Source organism: Lissotriton vulgaris, chromosome 8 (assembly GCF_964263255.1).
Source record: "Lissotriton vulgaris chromosome 8, aLisVul1.2, whole genome shotgun sequence".
Lineage (NCBI taxonomy): Eukaryota > Metazoa > Chordata > Amphibia > Caudata > Salamandridae > Lissotriton > Lissotriton vulgaris.
The window spans coordinates 186,535,312-186,556,989 of record NC_141696.1 but is presented as its reverse complement, the minus strand read 5'-3'; the positions used below and the strand labels follow the sequence as shown (position 1 = coordinate 186,556,989).

General features: G+C 44.1%; 1 protein-coding gene across 2 annotated transcripts in view; it reads left to right on the top strand.

Moving 5' to 3' along the window:
- The window catches only part of PRCP (prolylcarboxypeptidase), a 319,478-nt gene that overhangs the window by 235,515 nt on the left and 62,285 nt on the right, over positions 1-21,678 (top strand). For both annotated transcript variants that reach the window (XR_015299267.1, XM_086933910.1), the window contains exon 6: positions 2,670-2,842. Coding sequence is in view for 1 of the 2 variants with exons in the window: in XM_086933910.1 (XP_086790036.1) it covers positions 2,670-2,842 (173 nt within the window). In the remaining variant the exon portion in view is untranslated. The remainder of the gene's footprint in view (positions 1-2,669; positions 2,843-21,678) is intronic.

Genomic DNA, 21,678 nt, shown 5'->3' with positions numbered 1-21,678 from the left:
TATTTTCTTTCTTTCTTTCTTCCTTCGTTGCTTCCCTTTTTAGGTCGAGTATTTTTACTTGAACCTATTACATCTGAACCAAAGTCTCTTGAACCAGCAGATTTCCTACAATGCATGTTGTGCACTCGAGCATGAAGCTTACCCAGGCGCGCGCCTGGCCTCGCACACCACCATCAAAGGGTTCTGCTCCCCCTCACTCACACCCTATCCCCATATGCTCCTTTCCTCCCTCCTACTCGCTGGCTCCCCCCACCCCCACCAGGCTCTTGAAGCGCGACACTTCACCAGCGCTTGCCAGCCTGCGGCCACTGACAACAGTAAACAATAGAGAAATACGCACATACACACCACGTACACACACACACCAATCTCACTAACCATCCATGCATCCACATATACTACACACGCACGCACTATATGCACACTACTTCACATACACAGCTACGTGCGTAATCACTAGCGTTTTTTTAAATTTTCATTTCGTGGGCGATTTTTTTTTTTTTTTTGTGGCCGCCCATGCTTGTTTTTTTTGTTTCCTCACATTGCAGCTTGCCCCGATCGCTGCGTCTCTCCTACCCCGAGGAGCCAGCCATGCAGCGCAACACTTTAGGTTAATGAGGTGAGAGAGGTGCATAAACGGGGGAGTAGCACTAGCAGAGAGTTGTAATTCATCTATGCAACTCCGTCCCATCACCGCGCGGGCACTCACCGGCTCCTCCCGACATGCACTGGGACATGGTCAAAGCAGTACATTACACTCACACACCAGCTTCAAACCCTCTCACAGAGTCCCTCCCAATCCTCTGCATGTTTTCATCTCCCCTCTTCCCCTCTCCGTCCCATTCCTCGCCCGTGACACAACAACTATCTGCTTTTCAGCAAGGAGACATCTCTATCTTCAACCCCCCCCCCCCCATTGTTCTTCCTCGCCTTCTGCCCTCGCGCGCTCCCCGTCAGCAAACTTCCCACAGCTGTTCTAAGAGGAACGGATCTCAATGGATCCCTTCTTTCCCTACCTATAATAAGATGCCTCTGGATGGAGCAATATTCCTCCAAGATGGAGGACAGTTGGACTTCATTTTATTTAGCATACCTATGGAACGTGGACCTGGTGACAGGCTTCGGAGCGCTACACAGATGCATAGCTACAATTGTGCAGCAGGTGCAGTTGCATCGGGCCCAAAGTCCCGAAGGGCTTACGAACTCTGATAGTTGCAGTATTTACTCCCCCCCCCCCACCTCCCCCAAAGCAGTCACATCGGACATTGTCCTCGCTTCCACCAGGTATATGGCAGCCTTGCTACGCTACTGCACAGGGGAAAAGATATAAACAGTCACTACAGACAAACACAAGACAAACTTCATAATCAATACAATACTGGCATTACTACCATTGCTGCTACGACTATACTACTACTAATAATAATCACTGCACCAATACTAACACACAAAAACCAGCAGCAATATTTATAACCCGTGGCAAAGTAAAAATGCAGGGTGAGAGAAGGTCATTTCAAAACTAGTACAATGCAGAGGCCTTTACTTACTTTCTGGAAACCGTGAACGGGGAGACCCTCACTCTATCTATCTGTCTATCTATCTATCTATCTATTGCCCTAACTCTATCTATCTATCTGTCTGTGTCTGTCTGTCTATCTATCGCCCTCCCTCTATCTATCTATCTATCTATCTATCTATCTATCTATCTATCTATCTATCTATCTATCTGTCTGTCTGTCTGTCTGTCTGTCTGTCTGTCTGTCTGTCTGTCTGTCTGTCTGTCTGTCTGTCTGTCTGTCTGTCTGTCTGTCTGTCTGTCTATCTATCTATCTATCTATCTATCTGTCTGTCTGTCTGTCTGTCTGTCTGTCTGTCTGTCTGTCTGTCTGTCTGTCTGTCTGTCTATCTATCTATCTATCTATCTATCTATCTATCTATCTATCTATCTATCTATCCGTCTATCTATCCGTCTATCCGTCTATCCGTCTATCCCCCTCACTCTATCTATCTATCGCATCACCACATCATCACTCAGGGGCACCACAGCATCACTATGCGCTACCAAAGCATCACTGAACGCCACAGCATCACTCGTCGCCACTACAACATTCCTCAGTGCCACCACAGCATCAATCTGTGCAACTATTCAACAACAACTGGTTCAAATATGTTCTCAATGTTTCAATCTTTATTACAAATGTCACAAAAAGATGTTAATATTTCACTTCTGTTCTTGGATTTTCGTCACAGTAAAATACACTGAACATAATCTTCACAAAAGTAATTTACATAAGTTTAAGCTATTGGCATTATAAATTACAATAACATTTATTTAAGTATTAATTATAAAAAAATAAAAGCCATTGTTATTTGTAATATCAATACATCTAAGTCGCGTAAATACAACACATATTGCATTACAAATGCTATAGGTGTCACATTTGCGAAAGTTAAAACTATTGGCATTGGAAATGACAAAGCTATTAATTTAGCTATTTTCAAAACCAACACATAAATAAAAAAATTGTCATTTACAATACCAATAGCTCAAACTTTCCTAATGCGAGACCTATTGCATTGCAAATGCTTGTTTTTATCTTTAGATTGTACAATGTAGTGTCTTAGTCTAAACACAAATGTGCACTCTCTGTCCCTCTCTGCCTGCTTAGATGAAGGCCAACAATGGCTGTCCAACACGTTTCACTTGTGCTGCACCTTGCAGGGAAAGGACGACGTTGGGTATTTCAAGGCGTGGCTCACTGAAACCTGGGTGAATTTGGCAATGGTGAACTACCCATATGAAGCAAACTTCTTGCAACCGCTGCCTGCTTGGCCTGTTCAGGTAGGGAATGCATTGTACTGCGTTTCATGCTCTTTTGTCCTGCTCATTATGTCTTGTATTTGGTATTAATACATTACTTTGTAGCCGCTTGGCAAGGTAAGGTACCTTTCTAAACTAGCAATGCCATAAATGTCCCTGTGTTCTCTAGTGAGCGTCATGTCTGTCACCCTGCATTTACAATATTACCCACTCTTACCATGGTTGGTCCTTCTTTCCTTGGCTTGTTTTTTTGCTCCTCTAGTATTGCCTCACGCACCCTTCTGACTATTCAATCTCTGCCTCTGTTTTACACCCCTTAGCAATTTGTCACCTGAAAAAGTAAATGCCTTGATTTTTTTTTTTAATTCAAATCTTTTTTATTGAGGAACAAAGATGAAAATAAAAAACAATACAATACAATGAATCTCCAAGGTACAAATGAATAGAATGATGGCACCAAGACACTTACAGTAATCAAATCAAGTCAAAGAGGAGAGAGAAGAAAAGGGGGAGAGAAAAAGAGAGGAAGAACGAGAGAGAAGAGTAGAGAAGAGAGTAGAGAAGAGAGAGGACAGGTGTATCCATAGAGCAGTCACAACCAGTTTACCCAGACCTGGTTCGGTATGCATGTAGTAGGAAATATACAGTAAGCATATACGGTTGAACACACTAAAATTCAATATCGATTCTATTGAACAAGTTGACCATTGAGATGTGCTTCATGGGGGTTCAAAGTGGAAGGATGACACATCCAGGGATGACCAGAGTTTGTTGTTCGAAGGCTTCCAAGTGGCTGACTGTAGCGCAGGATTGTCCGCCCCTCTTAGAAAGGAAAGCCATTCCAGCCACATTTTAAAGTTGACTTCAGCAACATTTTTCCACTTGTAAAGTATGACCTTGCACGCCAATGTCAACATGATATCAAGCATTTGTCTATCATGAATGTCTGGCAATTGTTCCTCTAGAGGGCCCAGAATGACATATATAAATTCTTGAGTAGGAGTTATTCCAAATATTTGTTGAATATATGTAAATATTTTATTCCAGAATGGTCGTAGTAGGGAACAGTTAAAAAGCATGTGTGCCAAGTCACCTGGTGCTTCTTGGCAGTTCCAACAATTAGGCGTGTCCCTCAGTTTACATTTAAACAGTTTCTGAGGGGTCCAGAACACTCTGTTCAACAACATATATTTCGTTTGGCATAGGATCGGGGAAACCTTGTTTGTTAGTGCGGTGTTATGTATGACCTCCCAATCAATCACTATTCCTGTGGAGTTAGGCTCTGATTCCCACTTGCTTTCGGTCAACTTATGTGGCTTCTTGGGCAGGGGGAGGAGCAGTTTATATACTCTAGAAACAAAATGACCAGCATGGTACAGTAATCGGAGGCGGGTCACCAGCCAAGGCGAGTCTGTAGATAGGAGACGTTTGGAGATAGCAGCTTTCAATTTCAGGAATTGGTAAAATTCTATAGGCGGTAAGTTAAATCTCTCTTGTAATGTCGAAAAGGGTAGAGGCCTACCACTGTCATAAAGGTCATTCACTATATGTATACCCTTAGTCGCCCACAGTTCCCAGTAAAGGGTCTTCCCCTCTATCCTGAGCATAGGGTTATGCCATAATGAGAGTAGAGTAGATCTCTTAATCACCGAAGCAGTCTTATGGGATTGGTCAAGTCGGAGGAGTGCTCTTCTAGTATTCAGTAGAATGTATTTAGAGTGAGGTATATGGGCCAAATCCATGGTGAGGAGAGCCGAGAGGGGTGCACGCGCCATTAACGACCTTTCGATAGTTAGCCACACTGGAGTGTAGGATGTATCATCAACTAGCCAAAGGGCCCCTTGCTTACAGAGGAAGGCTGTTTGGTAGTTCCTGAACGAGGGCAGGCCCAGGCCGCCTTTTTCTTTTGCTAATTGCAGCTTTTTTAGTGATATCCTGGCTTTTTTCCCTCGCCACAGGAACTCTCCGAACAACCTGTCCACCTTCTTGATGAATTCTTCCGAAAAAGTCATAGGGAGCATGCAGGCTAGATAGTTAACTAGAGGCGTGCACATCATTTTAAGGGTCTCAGCCCTACCCCACCAGGATAAAAATGTTGGTGACCAGCTATCTAGCAATGTGGATATCTTTTTTAATGTTAAGTCTTCATTTAACTTCAGAGTCGTAATCAAATCCCTTTCAAAATCTAAGCCCAGATATTTAAAAGCTTTCGGTTGCCAGGTAAGGCCAGAGGAGCCTAGAAAGTCTTTACTCCCGATATTGTTTAACAACTTAGCTTCTGTTTTGTCCTTATTCAGTTTATATCCTGAAACTCTAGAGAACCCTTCGATTGTGTCCATCAAGGCCGGGATAGCCTCGTCGGCTTTTTCCGTTAAGATCAGCACATCGTCGGCGTAGGCCGTCAATTTTACAGTGCAGTCATCAAATGGGATACCAGCGATGGCTTCGTTATGTCTAATATGCCACAAAAAGGGTTCTATTGCTAGTAAGAACAGAGATGGTGATAATGGGCAACCTTGCCTCGTCCCTTGTTTCAGGCAGAAAGAAGATGAAAAGGAGCCACCTGCTCTGACTTTTGCAGTGGGGCCGGCATACAAAGCCATTACGAGTTTAGTGAACGTTTCTCCTAAGTTAAAATGGTGTAACACCGCCTTGAGGAAGGACCAATCCACCTTGTCGAATGCTTTTTCGGCATCCAACGTGACAGCTACCGTGGGAGTATTCAGAAGTTTTGCTTTCTCTAGGGCATGTGCTAGCACCCTGGTGTTATCACTAGACAGTCTATGCTTTAAGAAACCCGCCTGAGATGGGTGTACGAGAGTAGGAAGGACCTTTTGTAAGCGGGCTGACAGAATCATGGCCAACAATTTACAGTCCAAATTAATCAGGGAAATCGGCCTATAGTTTTTTGGTAGCGACGGGTCTTTGCCGTCCTTTGGCAGAACTGCAATAGTCGCCTCTGCTAACGTACCCCTCACTTCCCCCGACTCAGTAAATTCGTGAAAGAGGCTCAGAAGAGGGTCAACCAAATCTGATTGAAAGGTTTTATAGAATTTGGCCGTAAAGCCATCCGGGCCCGGTGCTTTGCCACATTTCAATCCCCTGATCGCTTTTTCCACCTCAGTAGCCGAGATCGGCTCGTTAAGACTGAGTTGTTCCTCAGGCTTTAACTTTGGCAATACACACTCCTGAAGATATTCTTGAATTTTGTCTTCAGCCACCAATTCGTTTTTGGCGTATAAGTCCTTATAGAAGTCTTTAAAGACTTCGGTTATTTTTTGGGGATCCGAGTGAGTAACTCCCGCCGAGTCCTTGATAACATTAATAGCATTCTTTTGGACCTTAAATTTCAAATATGCCGCCAGGCTCTTGCCGGCTTTATTAGATTCACATAGTTTAAACCTTCGCCTTCTGTCTAGCCACACCCCGCCCTTTCGCTCACTAGCTTGTTATATTCGTATTTTTTGTTGGTCATGATATTGAATGTCTCCCGGTCTCTCGTCATTTGGTGTTTGCTCTCTAGGATGGCTATTTCCTTCTCTAACAAATTTTAACAGGAGGGGGGAGAGAGAGAGTCAGTGGATTCAGTCTCCCTAGTCATACGCATAAACAAAGTGGAATCCACTCAAAGTGATAGTGATCCCTAGAGTGATGGGGAACACACAGTGTTGTTTAAATGCCCCTCACACACCAACAGGCCCCTTGGTGTCATGCTTCATCATCGGGGCCTTCGCACCCCTCTACGGGATGCGGCGTGCTACGACTCGCGAATACGCAGGAGCACTTGAAGTGAACTATGTGTGGGGGGTGTGTGTTTATTACAAAGGTGTGAGTGAGGTGAGGTGAAAAAGTGAGTGGTTAAAAAATACCTGGCACGTGGGAGAAAAAAACTTTATTAAATCCCCGGCTGGTATTGTTAAAATAAAAGTGCAGGGCGTGGTTATGATAGATACGTGTTAGGGTATCAAACCACTGTCTTAAAAGTCAACATGTTTCGGAGGTCAAAGCCCCCTTCTTCAGGACAAGGGTTAATGCACTTACCCTCCCCTTACTCACATGTAAAATGTAAAAGTGTAAATAAAAATTACCACAATGTGTAATGTTCCTCACAGTGTTAAATGTCAGTGAGTGTCGATGCGCCCAATTGGCGTAAGAACCTGTGGAGACAAAATCATAGATAAACATACAGATCTATATGACACAGGTTAAAGGAGAAGAATCATGCTTCTCTGAAAAAACATCAGGTAGAACCAAAAAATAATTGGACCCTGGGAAGGAAAAAGAGAAAAGAGAGACACTACAAACATACATACACACAACACCACAATTACTCTCTGCTTAGATGGAAGGAGAGCAAACCAGAAAGGAATAGAAATCTTACTTAAAGTCCCAAATACAGGACTTCATGAGCCTTTAGCGTATATTGGGGAATCCTTCCTTTCTAATCAGAAAACCTAAGAAATCAATATCAGGGGTTCAGTAGGAAGACTATGTCATCAATGCGCCACAAGTACAGTGAACAACTGCTTCTCCTGGATGGTCTAAAACTCACAGTTACTGCAACAGCTAATCGCCTGCCTTCCCTCAACGCGGCTCCGATGAAGTGAGCTACGAAGGAATCGAGGCCCTTATATATCATGCCTGTAGGTAATTAAAGATGATTAATTGAATAATGTAACCCGGGGGATGCCCAAAAACGGAGATAAAAACCTCAGAGCGTCCGGTAATGCGCAGCGCCCTTCACTCCTCTGTCGCGCATGCGCATTAACGCTCCAGGGGAACGCATGCGCGGTAGGCGAGGCTACCGCGCATGCGTCAAGGGAGACACTCCGTTCAGACACGGAGCAATCGGCTTTGCAGGTAAATGCCAGTTGGTGAATGGCATATCAACTGCAAAGGGATGATGAAATATGCGCATATAAGGCAGTGTATTTAAGGCAATTGTTATAGCTAGAAGCCAAGCAATATATAATAACCATGACAGTAGTGGTAAATTAAACTGCTTTTTAGGAGGATATACGGATCAGCAATTAGTTGGACTGCCTCCCATAACAGACGGTAATTCTTATTTTGAATTTAGTTGTGAAGAGGGAACACTCATAGAACATGGTCCCTATCAAAAAGGGATACATCCTCAATCACAATTTAACCCAAATGAGCCCCACAGATACAATTGTTGAATGTAACCACACGTATACAACAACAAATTGTAATGGGTAGTCAGATTGAGTTTTTATCTGAGAAGGTTCCAAGGAATGGAATCGTTCAGCCCCGTGGTGTCGGTTCCCAACCGAAACACCCACCGTTGCTCTTTTTCTAGGAGACCTATCTCTGAGGGCAGTTGTTCAATTATTGTCCACTGTAGCTCATTCACACAATGTTGGTATTCAATATAATGGGTTGACATCTTAGTCGTTAGTTTCTTGCACCTGATGTTGCTTTTGTGTTCATTTAACCTGACCCTTACAGGTCTGGTGGTCATCCCCACATATTCCTTTCCACATGGGCAGGTAATCAGGTAAACAACATTTTTACTGTTGCAGTTCGTAAAAGCACGTTGTTCCCATGTTGTCCCATTGGTAAAGGTTAGATTCTGGCTCTTTTTTGTGAGGTGGCAGTTATTGCAGTTGCCACACGGGTAGTGCCCATGTACGCCTTGTAACCTCGTCTGATCCTTGGTAGGAGGGGGTGGTCTAGTATGAACAAGTATATCTCTAAGGTTCCTACCCCTTCTGTGTGCAAAGAGAGGTTTCTCCAGAGTCAAGCCACCACTCGTTAAGGTGCGCCAATGTTTGTGGACCAATTTTGTCACTTGGTTGCTAACCGGACTGTATGTGGTAACACAAACCGTCCTGTTTGCGGCATCCTCCCTACGTGGATTGTCCTCCAGAAGGGCGTCACGGTTATTATTTCGTGCTCTTGTGAAAGCTTTTTTGATCACAGTTTCCGAATATTTCCTTTGTCTTAGTTTTGCACTTAGATCCTTGGCCTGAGTTTTGTATCTAGCCACATCGCTACAGTTTCGCCGGAGGCGTAGGAACTGTCCATAGGGCAGGTTCTCTCTCAGATGACGAGGGTGAAAGCTGTCAAATCTGAGGAGACAGTTCCTCGCCGTTGGTTTGAAATGTGTTTCAGTTTTTAACAAGCCGGCTTCATGGTAGATATTCAAATCTAAGAAAACCATGTTGGTATTAGATGTCTGGTGAGTAAATTTCAAAAAGGCATTTTGATTGTTCAGCCAGTCGATGAATTCAGTTATCATGGTTACATCTCCATCCCAGATAACCAGGATATCATCAATGTACCTCCGCCAGGTGCGAATCCTCGCCCTGTAAGGATTGTCTGGGTGCAGGATTTTCGTAGACTCCAAATGGTGGACATATAGTCCAGCCAGACTTCGGGCAAATGTGCTGCCCATACTGGTCCCATGCCTCTGCCAGAAAAGAGTGCCCTCATATTCGAAAAAGTTTTTCGTGAGTGCCAAAGAGATGCACTCCATCACTACATTCCGTGGAGTGTGGTATTCCCAATTCGTAGAATGTAGTACCTCCTCAATGATTTGGATGGTCTCATCATGGGGGAGACTCGTATAGAGGCTCTCCACATCCAGACTTAGCAGCATCTGTGAAGTTGGATCAAAAGTTTGATTATTCAACAGTTGTAGTACTGCTTTGGTATCCCGTAGATAGGTATCAGTAGCCTGTACAAGTGGCCTCAAGAAAGCATCCGCAAACTTGGATAATGGTTCCAGGATAGATGAGATTCCGGAAACTATGGGGCGACCAGGGGGGTTATCCAGGTTCTTGTGCACCTTAGGAATAGTGTAGAAGTAAGGGATGCGAGGGTTCCTCTGTGTCAGGAACTCAGACTCCTTTTTAGTAATCCAGTCATGTGCAAGTGCCTCTTCCACCATACCACCTATCTGGACTCTTAAAGATTCAGTGGGATCCTCCGTAAGTATTTGATAGTTCCTGTTATCAGAAAGAAGCCGTCTGCATTCTTTATCATAGGCTGTGGTTGTCTGAATTACCACTGCACCACCCTTGTCTGCTGGTTTTATAACAAGGTTTTTATTCATCCTTAATTCTTTTATGGCCTCATTTTCTGTTCTGCTCATGTTCTGAAAGACCTTTTGCCTGGTTTCCAGACCTTTCAATTCCTGCATCATGGCTTTTTCGAAGGCCAGTACTTCTACAGGAAGCTGGTTGTCTAATGGTGTAAATGTTGACTTGGGTTTTAGGCCAGTGTCAGAAGTCTCTGTAGGTAGATCCTTGTCTTTAAAGAATGCCCGCAATTTTATAGTCCTTATAAACTCTTGCATTTCCTTATGTAGTAGGAAAATGTCTGGTTTATTGGTAGGGACATAACCCAGGCCTTTATTCAGTACCGCCTTTTGCAGATCCGTAAGGGGCCAAGGGGTTATATTGATAACTAGGTCCCCCTGTGGCTTGTTGACGCCTGATTGGCTGCCATGCTCCTCGTTACTACACGTGGGTCTGACTCCTCTGTGGGTTGCCAATTCACGTTGTTGCCCTTCTTGTTCCGCCCTCTGCGGGATCCCTGGCCCCAAGATAAAAAAGGTTGTTGATTTTGGGGCACATTTGTTTGGTCTGGAACCCACTGGGGGTACATTTGACCCATTTGAGGTGGGACAAACTGATATTGCGGGAATTGAAAAGGAGGTTGATAAGGGTTGAATTGAGGACCTTGAAAACCACGCCAACCTCTTTGACGTGGAAATTGGGCTCTTTGTTGACGAAAGCCGCCTCTTTGCTTTCTTTGCTGGAAACCTCCCGACTTATTACTTGAGTTACTGCCATCTGAGTTAACACTATCTGTATCACTCATGTTGTCTTTCATGACATAATCCGCTCGAGTGTAAGGGTAGGCTCTCTCAGGAGTAAAGCGGTCTTTGTCTTTCTTCAGTTTATTAAATTTGCTTTGCTTCAAGCCAGCCTCAAATTCTTTCATTTGTTGGTTTAGTTCCTCTAAGCCCTTTTTAAGATCCGCTGGTGAAATGAAGGCCTTAAGCTGTACCTCAAGTCTTTGGATCTCTACCTTCAGCTCAACTGACTTCCTAGCTGCAGTCTGGACTATAAGTACCAGCCAATCCCTGGTACAGTGCCAAGAGATAAGTGACCATGCCTTTTTAAAAAACAAGGTCATCCTGGAAAATAAATGGTTCAGTTTTGACCAATAAACCTTGCGGGGCCATCTTGTTTCTCAAATATTCCCTCATCAGTAAGCCATGAAGGGCTGTCCTGATTTGGATTTTGCGGGTGTTCATCAGCTCATCCCAATCGGCTACTGCAGGCCCTGGGTCGCTATTGCTGAGGCCTTCAAAAGGTTTATCATCTGCTAGAATGCGGTCAATATCATCCTCACTAAAAGTCAGTCCGTGTTCATCCTCCATGTTGACAAATGAGGAGAGCAGGAAGGTTTTTCTCAAGGAAATGGAGTGGTTGTGTGTGGATGTGTGTAGGTCCGAAGGGAAAGGGAAGGGGTCTCCCACAGCTGCACGCTGTCTATAAACAAATTTTAACAGGAGGGGGGAGAGAGAGAGTCAGTGGATTCAGTCTCCCTAGTCATACGCATAAACAAAGTGGAATCCACTCAAAGTGATAGTGATCCCTAGAGTGATGGGGAACACACAGTGTTGTTTAAATGCCCCTCACACACCAACAGGCCCCTTGGTGTCATGCTTCATCATCGGGGCCTTCGCACCCCTCTACGGGATGCGGCGTGCTACGACTCGCGAATACGCAGGAGCACTTGAAGTGAACTATGTGTGGGGGGTGTGTGTTTATTACAAAGGTGTGAGTGAGGTGAGGTGAAAAAGTGAGTGGTTAAAAAATACCTGGCACGTGGGAGAAAAAAACTTTATTAAATCCCCGGCTGGTATTGTTAAAATAAAAGTGCAGGGCGTGGTTATGATAGATACGTGTTAGGGTATCAAACCACTGTCTTAAAAGTCAACATGTTTCGGAGGTCAAAGCCCCCTTCTTCAGGACAAGGGTTAATGCACTTACCCTTCCCTTACTCACATGTAAAATGTAAAAGTGTAAATAAAAATTACCACAATGTGTAATGTTCCTCACAGTGTTAAATGTCAGTGAGTGTTGATGCGCCCAATTGGCGTAAGAACCTGTGGAGACAAAATCATAGATAAACATACAGATCTATATGACACAGGTTAAAGGAGAAGAATCATGCTTCTCTGAAAAAACATCAGGTAGAACCAAAAAATAATTGGACCCTGGGAAGGAAAAAGAGAAAAGAGAGACACTACAAACATACATACACACAACACCACAATTACTCTCTGCTTAGATGGAAGGAGAGCAAACCAGAAAGGAATAGAAATCTTACTTAAAGTTCCCAAATACAGGACTTCATGAGCCTTTAGCGTATATTGGGGAATCCTTCCTTTCTAATCAGAAAACCTAAGAAATCAATATCAGGGGTTCAGTAGGAAGACTAGGTCATCAATGCGCCACAAGTACAGTGAACAACTGCTTCTCCTGGATGGTCTAAAACTCACAGTTACTGCAACAGCTAATCGCCTGCCTTCCCTCAACGCGGCTCCGATGAAGTGAGCTACGAAGGAATCGAGGCCCTTATATATCATGCCTGTAGGTAATTAAAGATGATTAATTGAATAATGTAACCCGGGGGATGCCCAAATACGGAGATAAAAACCTCCGAGCGTCCGGTAATGCGCAGCGCCCTTCACTCCTCTGTCGCGCATGCGCATTAACGCTCCAGGGGAACGCATGCGCGGTAGGCGAGGCTACCGCGCATGCGTCAAGGGAGACACTCCGTTCAGACACGGAGCAATCGGCTTTGCAGGTAAATGCCAGTTGGTGAATGGCATATCAACTGCAAAGGGATGATGAAATATGCGCATATAAGGCAGTGTATTTAAGGCAATTGTTATAGCTAGAAGCCAAGCAATATATAATAACCATGACAGTAGTGGTAAATTAAACTGCTTTTTAGGAGGATATACGGATCAGCAATTAGTTGGACTGCCTCCCATAACAGACGGTAATTCTTATTTTGAATTTAGTTGTGAAGAGGGAACACTCATAGAACATGGTCCCTATCAAAAAGGGATACATCCTCAATCACAATTTAACCCAAATGAGCCCCACAGATACAATTGTTGAATGTAACCACACGTATACAACAACAAATTGTAATGGGTAGTCAGATTGAGTTTTTATCTGAGAAGGTTCCAAGGAATGGAATCGTTCAGCCCCGTGGTGTCGGTTCCCAACCGAAACACCCACCGTTGCTCTTTTTCTAGGAGACCTATCTCTGAGGGCAGTTGTTCAATTATTGTCCACTGTAGCTCATTCACACAATGTTGGTATTCAATATAATGGGTTGACATCTTAGTCGTTAGTTTCTTGCACCTGATGTTGCTTTTGTGTTCATTTAACCTGACCCTTACAGGTCTGGTGGTCATCCCCACATATTCCTTTCCACATGGGCAGGTAATCAGGTAAACAACATTTTTACTGTTGCAGTTCGTAAAAGCACGTTGTTCCCATGTTGTCCCATTGGTAAAGGTTAGATTCTGGCTCTTTTTTGTGAGGTGGCAGTTATTGCAGTTGCCACACGGGTAGTGCCCATGTACGCCTTGTAACCTCATCTGATCCTTGGTAGGAGGGGGTGGTCTAGTATGAACGAGTATATCTCTAAGGTTCCTACCCCTTCTGTGTGCAAAGAGAGGTTTCTCCAGAGTCAAGCCACCACTCGTTAAGGTGCGCCAATGTTTGTGGACCAATTTTGTCACTTGGTTGCTAACCGGACTGTATGTGGTAACACAAACCGTCCTGTTTGCGGCATCCTCCCTACGTGGATTGTCCTCCAGAAGGGCGTCACGGTTATTATTTCGTGCTCTTGTGAAAGCTTTTTTGATCACAGTTTCCGAATATTTCCTTTGTCTTAGTTTTGCACTTAGATCCTTGGCCTGAGTTTTGTATCTAGCCACATCGCTACAGTTTCGCCGGAGGCGTAGGAACTGTCCATAGGGCAGGTTCTCTCTCAGATGACGAGGGTGAAAGCTGTCAAATCTGAGGAGACAGTTCCTCGCCGTTGGTTTGAAATGTGTTTCAGTTTTTAACAAGCCGGCTTCATGGTAGATATTCAAATCTAAGAAAACCATGTTGGTATTAGATGTCTGGTGAGTAAATTTCAAAAAGGCATTTTGATTGTTCAGCCAGTCGATGAATTCAGTTATCATGGTTACATCTCCATCCCAGATAACCAGGATATCATCAATGTACCTCCGCCAGGTGCGAATCCTCGCCCTGTAAGGATTGTCTGGGTGCAGGATTTTCGTAGACTCCAAATGGTGGACATATAGTCCAGCCAGACTTGGGGCAAATGTGCTGCCCATACTGGTCCCATGCCTCTGCCAGCAAAGAGTGCCCTCATATTCGAAAAAGTTTTTCGTGAGTGCCAAAGAGATGCACTCCATCACTACATTCCGTGGAGTGTGGTATTCCCAATTCGTAGAATGTAGTACCTCCTCAATGATTTGGATGGTCTCATCATGGGGGAGACTCGTATAGAGGCTCTCCACATCCAGACTTAGCAGCATCTGTGAAGTTGGATCAAAAGTTTGATTATTCAACAGTTGTAGTACTGCTTTGGTATCCCGTAGATAGGTATCAGTAGCCTGTACAAGTGGCCTCAAGAAAGCATCCGCAAACTTGGATAATGGTTCCAGGATAGATGAGATTCCGGAAACTATGGGGCGACCAGGGGGGTTATCCAGGTTCTTGTGCACCTTAGGAATAGTGTAGAAGTAAGGGATGCGAGGGTTCCTCTGTGTCAGGAACTCAGACTCCTTTTTAGTAATCCAGTCATGTGCAAGTGCCTCTTCCACCATACCACCTATCTGGACTCTTAAAGATTCAGTGGGATCCTCCGTAAGTATTTGATAGTTCCTGTTATCAGAAAGAAGCCGTCTGCATTCTTTATCATAGGCTGTGGTTGTCTGAATTACCACTGCACCACCCTTGTCTGCTGGTTTTATAACAAGGTTTTTATTCATCCTTAATTCTTTTATGGCCTCATTTTCTGTTCTGCTCATGTTCTGAAAGACCTTTTGAGTGATACAGATAGTGTTAACTCAGATGGCAGTAACTCAAGTAATAAGTCGGGAGGTTTCCAGCAAAGAAAGCAAAGAGGCGGCTTTCGTCAACAAAGAGCCCAATTTCCACGTCAAAGAGGTTGGCGTGGTTTTCAAGGTCCTCAATTCAACCCTTATCAACCTCCTTTTCAATTCCCGCAATATCAGTTTGTCCCACCTCAAATGGGTCAAATGTACCCCCAGTGGGTTCCAGACCAAACAAATGTGCCCCAAAATCAACAACCTTTTTTATCTTGGGGCCAGGGATCCTGCAGAGGGCGGAACAAGAAGGGCAACAACGTGAATTGGCAACCCACAGAGGAGTCAGACCCACGTGTAGTAACGAGGAGCATGGCAGCCAATCAGGCGTCAACAAGCCACAGGGGGACCTAGTTATCAATATAACCCCTTGGCCCCTTACGGATCTGCAAAAGGCGGTACTGAATAAAGGCCTGGGTTATGTCCCTACCAATAAACCAGACATTTTCCTACTACATAAGGAAATGCAAGAGTTTATAAGGACTATAAAATTGCGGGCATTCTTTAAAGACAAGGATCTACCTACAGAGACTTCTGACACTGGCCTAAAACCCAAGTCAACATTTACACCATTAGACAACCAGCTTCCTGTAGAAGTACTGGCCTTCGAAAAAGCCATGATGCAGGAATTGAAAGGTCTGGAAACCAGGCAAAAGGTCTTTCAGAACATGAGCAGAACAGAAAATGAGGCCATAAAAGAATTAAGGATGAATAAAAACCTTGTTATAAAACCAGCAGACAAGGGTGGTGCAGTGGTAATTCAGACAACCACAGCCTATGATAAAGAATGCAGACGGCTTCTTTCTGATAACAGGAACTATCAAATACTTACGGAGGATCCCACTGAATCTTTAAGAGTCCAGATAGGTGGTATGGTGGAAGAGGCACTTGCACATGACTGGATTACTAAAAAGGAGTCTGAGTTCCTGACACAGAGGAACCCTCGCATCCCTTACTTCTACACTATTCCTAAGGTGCACAAGAACCTGGATAACCCCCCTGGTCGCCCCACAGTTTCCGGAATCTCATCTATCCTGGAACCATTATCCAAGTTTGCGGATGCTTTCTTGAGGCCACTTGTACAGGCTACTGATACCTATCTACGGGATACCAAAGCAGTACTACAACTGTTGAATAATCAAACTTTTGATCCAACTTCACAGATGCTGCTAAGTCTGGATGTGGAGAGCCTCTATACGAGTCTCCCCCATGATGAGACCATCCAAATCATTGAGGAGGTACTACATTCTACGAATTGGGAATACCACACTCCACGGAATGTAGTGATGGAGTGCATCTCTTTGGCACTCACGAAAAACTTTTTCGAATATGAGGGCACTCTTTCCTGGCAGAGGCATGGGACCAGTATGGGCAGCACATTTGCCCCAAGTCTGGCTGGACTATATGTCCACCATTTGGAGTCTACGAAAATCCTGCACCCAGACAATCCTTACAGGGCGAGGATTCGCACCTGGCGGAGGTACATTGATGATATCCTGGTTATCTGGGATGGAGATGTAACCATGATAACTGAATTCATCGACTGGCTGAACAATCAAAATGCCTTTTTGAAATTTACTCACCAGACATCTAATACCAACATGGTTTTCTTAGATTTGAATATCTACCATGAAGCCGGCTTGTTAAAAACTGAAACACATTTCAAACCAACGGCGAGGAACTGTCTCCTCAGATTTGACAGCTTTCACCCTCGTCATCTGAGAGAGAACCTGCCCTATGGACAGTTCCTACGCCTCCGGCGAAACTGTAGCGATGTGGCTAGATACAAAACTCAGGCCAAGGATCTAAGTGCAAAACTAAGACAAAGGAAATATCCGGAAACTGTGATCAAAAAAGCTTTCACAAGAGCACAAAATAATAACCGTGACGCCCTTCTGGAGGACAATCCACGTAGGGAGGATGCCGCAAACAGGACGGTTTGTGTTACCACATACAGTCCGGTTAGCAACCAAGTGACAAAATTGGTCCACAAACATTGGCGCACCTTAACGAGTGGTGGCTTGACTCTGGAGAAACCTCTCTTTGCACACAGAAGGGGTAGGAACCTTAGAGATATACTCGTTCATACTAGACCACCCCCTCCTACCAAGGATCAGACGAGGTTACAAGGTGTACATGGGCACTACCCGTGTGGCAACTGCAATAACTGCCACCTCACAAAAAAGAGCCAGAATCTAACCTTTACCAATGGGACAACATGGGAACAACGTGCTTTTACGAACTGCAACAGTAAAAATGTTGTTTACCTGATTACCTGCCCATGTGGAAAGGAATATGTGGGGATGACCACCAGACCTGTAAGGGTCAGGTTAAATGAACACAAAAGCAACATCAGGTGCAAGAAACTAACGACTAAGATGTCAACCCATTATATTGAATACCAACATTGTGTGAATGAGCTACAGTGGACAATAATTGAACAACTGCCCTCAGAGATAGGTCTCCTAGAAAAAGAGCAACGGTGGGTGTTTCGGTTGGGAACCGACACCACGGGGCTGAACGATTCCATTCCTTGGAACCTTCTCAGATAAAAACTCAATCTGACTACCCATTACAATTTGTTGTTGTATACGTGTGGTTACATTCAACAATTGTATCTGTGGGGCTCATTTGGGTTAAATTGTGATTGAGGATGTATCCCTTTTTGATAGGGACCATGTTCTATGAGTGTTCCCTCTTCACAACTAAATTCAAAATAAGAATTACCGTCTGTTATGGGAGGCAGTCCAACTAATTGCTGATCCGTATATCCTCCTAAAAAGCAGTTTAATTTACCACTACTGTCATGGTTATTATATATTGCTTGGCTTCTAGCTATAACAATTGCCTTAAATACACTGCCTTATATGCGCATATTTCATCATCCCTTTGCAGTTGATATGCCATTCACCAACTGGCATTTACCTGCAAAGCCGATTGCTCCGTGTCTGAACGGAGTGTCTCCCTTGACGCATGCGCGGTAGCCTCGCCTACCGCGCATGCGTTCCCCTGGAGCGTTAATGCGCATGCGCGACAGAGGAGTGAAGGGCGCTGCGCATTACCGGACGCTCGGAGGTTTTTATCTCCGTATTTGGGCATCCCCCGGGTTACATTATTCAATTAATCATCTTTAATTACCTACAGGCATGATATATAAGGGCCTCGATTCCTTCGTAGCTCACTTCATCGGAGCCGCGTTGAGGGAAGGCAGGCGATTAGCTGTTGCAGTAACTGTGAGTTTTAGACCATCCAGGAGAAGCAGTTGTTCACTGTACTTGTGGCGCATTGATGACATAGTCTTCCTACTGAACCCCTGATATTGATTTCTTAGGTTTTCTGATTAGAAAGGAAGGATTCCCCAATATACGCTAAAGGCTCATGAAGTCCTGTATTTGGGAACTTTAAGTAAGATTTCTATTCCTTTCTGGTTTGCTCTCCTTCCATCTAAGCAGAGAGTAATTGTGGTGTTGTGTGTATGTATGTTTGTAGTGTCTCTCTTTTCTCTTTTTCCTTCCCAGGGTCCAATTATTTTTTGGTTCTACCTGATGTTTTTTCAGAGAAGCATGATTCTTCTCCTTTAACCTGTGTCATATAGATCTGTATGTTTATCTATGATTTTGTCTCCACAGGTTCTTACGCCAATTGGGCGCATCGACACTCACTGACATTTAACACTGCGAGGAACATTACACATTGTGGTAATTTTTATTTACACTTTTACATTTTACATGTGAGTAAGGGGAGGGTAAGTGCATTAACCCTTGTCCTGAAGAAGGGGGCTTTGACCTCCGAAACATGTTGACTTTTAAGACAGTGGTTTGATACCCTAACACGTATCTATCATAACCACGCCCTGCACTTTTATTTTAACAATACCAGCCGGGGATTTAATAAAGTTTTTTTCTCCCACGTGCCAGGTATTTTTTAACCACTCACTTTTTCACCTCACCTCACTCACACCTTTGTAATAAACACACACCCCCCACACATAGTTCACTTCAAGTGCTCCTGCGTATTCGCGAGTCGTAGCACGCCGCATCCCGTAGAGGGGTGCGAAGGCCCCGATGATGAAGCATGACACCAAGGGGCCTGTTGGTGTGTGAGGGGCATTTAAACAACACTGTATGTTCCCCATCACTCTAGGGATCACTATCACTTTGAGTGGATTCCACTTTGTTTATGCGTATTTCCTTCTCTAACCCTTCTAGCTTTGCATTACAATCTCTGTTCATTGCTGAACGAATTTTGATGCACACCCCCCTAATTGTACTTTTCAAAGCCTCCCAACGCACTAGGTCCGAAGTGTCCCCTTTCGCATTAATCTCCAAATAAGATCTAATAGCTGATAGAATTTCAGTTCTGTTTTGTTCTTTACTCAAGATTTCCTCATTGAGTCTCCAGGACGTTTGTTTAGGGGACGGTTTAATGTTAGTGATGGCTAGAGATATGCATGAGTGGTCTGATAGAACCCTAGGTTCAATTGAAGTATCCTCTATCCTTGCAACGCCATTTTGTGTAATGAATATGTAATCAATGCGGGAGAATGAATCGTGAGGGGAAGAATAGAAAGTGTAATCCCTATCAGTAGGGTTTTGTATTCTCCATGTATCAATTAAGTGAAATTGTTGGCATAATTTGATAAAGGCATTATGTGATCTGCTTGGTTTGAATACACATTTTGAGTCCCTGTCTAAGGCCGGGTCAAATGGGAGATTGAAATCACCCCCAAGGATATGCACCGCCGTATCAGGTATCGTTGCAATCTGCTTGACTAAGTCCTGCCAAAATTCCAAGTCATTAGCGTTAGGTGCATAAACGTTAGTGACAAAGAATTCTGTGTTATCTTTGGAAAGTTTCACCGTGACCCAACGTCCCTTTTCATCTGATGAGGAAGACAGTAATTCTACCTTGGACTTTCTTGACAATAGTACCAGAACACCATTCTTTCTCCCAACTGCACTAGAACCTACAACCTCTGAATAAAACTTATTGCGCAGAGTGTAAAATTGTTTAACATCTAGTTTGGTCTCTTGCAGCATTACAATGTCTCCCTTCTGTCTGCGCACATAGTCTAATATCTTTTGTTTTTTAACGGGCTGATTTAAACCTTTAACATTCATAGACAGAATCTTTAGTCGATCAAGTGAGGTTGTCCCAAGCGGAGTGGAAAGCGTTGTATGTGACATTTATAACAATGTAGGTATCATGAGTACTCCACGAGATCCATGGAAAGACATGTTACACGGCGCATTATGGAAGGAACACATTGCTTTGCCCCCTATGGTGTAAAACAGGCAGAGACTATGATCCGACATCTGGGCGCCCAGGGATGGGGCATGGCTGGTCTGTATATCGGTATACAAGTACAACATGTGCATGATACAGCTTGTCCAGACAAGAGCAAAGAGACAGGCCAGAGGAGAAAGAAAAAGCACGGAAAAGAGAAGAGGAAAGGAATAAAAGGGAGAAAGAAGGGAAAGTACAAAAAAAGCAATCTATAGAACATAACACCCACCCCCCCCCCAATACCCCACATCCCCCCACCCCACCCTCCCCAACTGTAGTACAGAAGCATGGCGACGTGAGGAAAACCGCAGTAACCCTCCCGTCTAAAACTAGTCATGTATAAACATTGGAACAGCTATGCACAACGTAAAGTGCAGACAAACATCATGCAACCAGTGGAATATTGGAATGATGTGGCAGAACTAACTTAGATATAGTAACACGCTCCCTCTGCACATTTTTGATAAATCAGAAACAAACCAATATACCTACAATATAACTACTAAAGTGATGCTGTCGAGCAGAAATTTGAAAGTATAGCGACATGGCCTATTGGATGGTATTATAACTTCATACCTTCATACCCTCAACAAAGGGCCCCTAATGGTTATTGGTATCTAGGCTTATGCATCAGTGGTGAAGAACCTAGTCAAAAACGAAAACCTGCCAGTAATCATTCCTTAAACAAAGAGTCCCAGCACGGCCAGTCTGAAAACCAGTCTATTCTGACTAATCCTGCCAAAGCACCGGATTTTGGGTTCAGCCATACACGTCTTGACACATCTCACACCGGTATCTTCCTCAGTGAAATCAAACAGGGCAGACCAGCTCCAATCAAAAAGTTTAGATCACTAGCAACAGGCCATGCCAAGTATAACCTAGAGAAATAAAGTAAGGAGACTCCAGGACCTTAGTTCAGACCTTCAAGCCACCTTTCAGGCAACGTAGAGTTCTCGGTGCAAGGAGGCATCCGTCAACTTGAAACCTTACAGGGTGGTAGTCTTGCAATGACAGGCTCGTTAGGCTTTGTGGAATTAACATAGCAGAGATATCTTAGTGAGAGCACTAAACCTCAGATGCGGTCATCTGTAGCCTGACGCCGAAGCAGAGGCCGAGGCTGCTTGACTTTCTGGGTTATTAGTTTCTATATCGCGTTCCATTTCTCGTTCTTCCACATCTTCAAGCATACGTTTGAGCTTCCTGGGGTCCGTGAAGTAGGAAGACGATCCACGTATTGTCACCCTGTACTTTGCTGGGCCCACAAAGCCATATTGATATCCCATCACTGACAGTTGTTGACGTAGCGCAAGGAAGGCCTTCCTTATTTCTACGGTTTCCTTACTGTAGTCTTGAGAAATGTAGACCTTGGTATCCTTCCACAGAATAT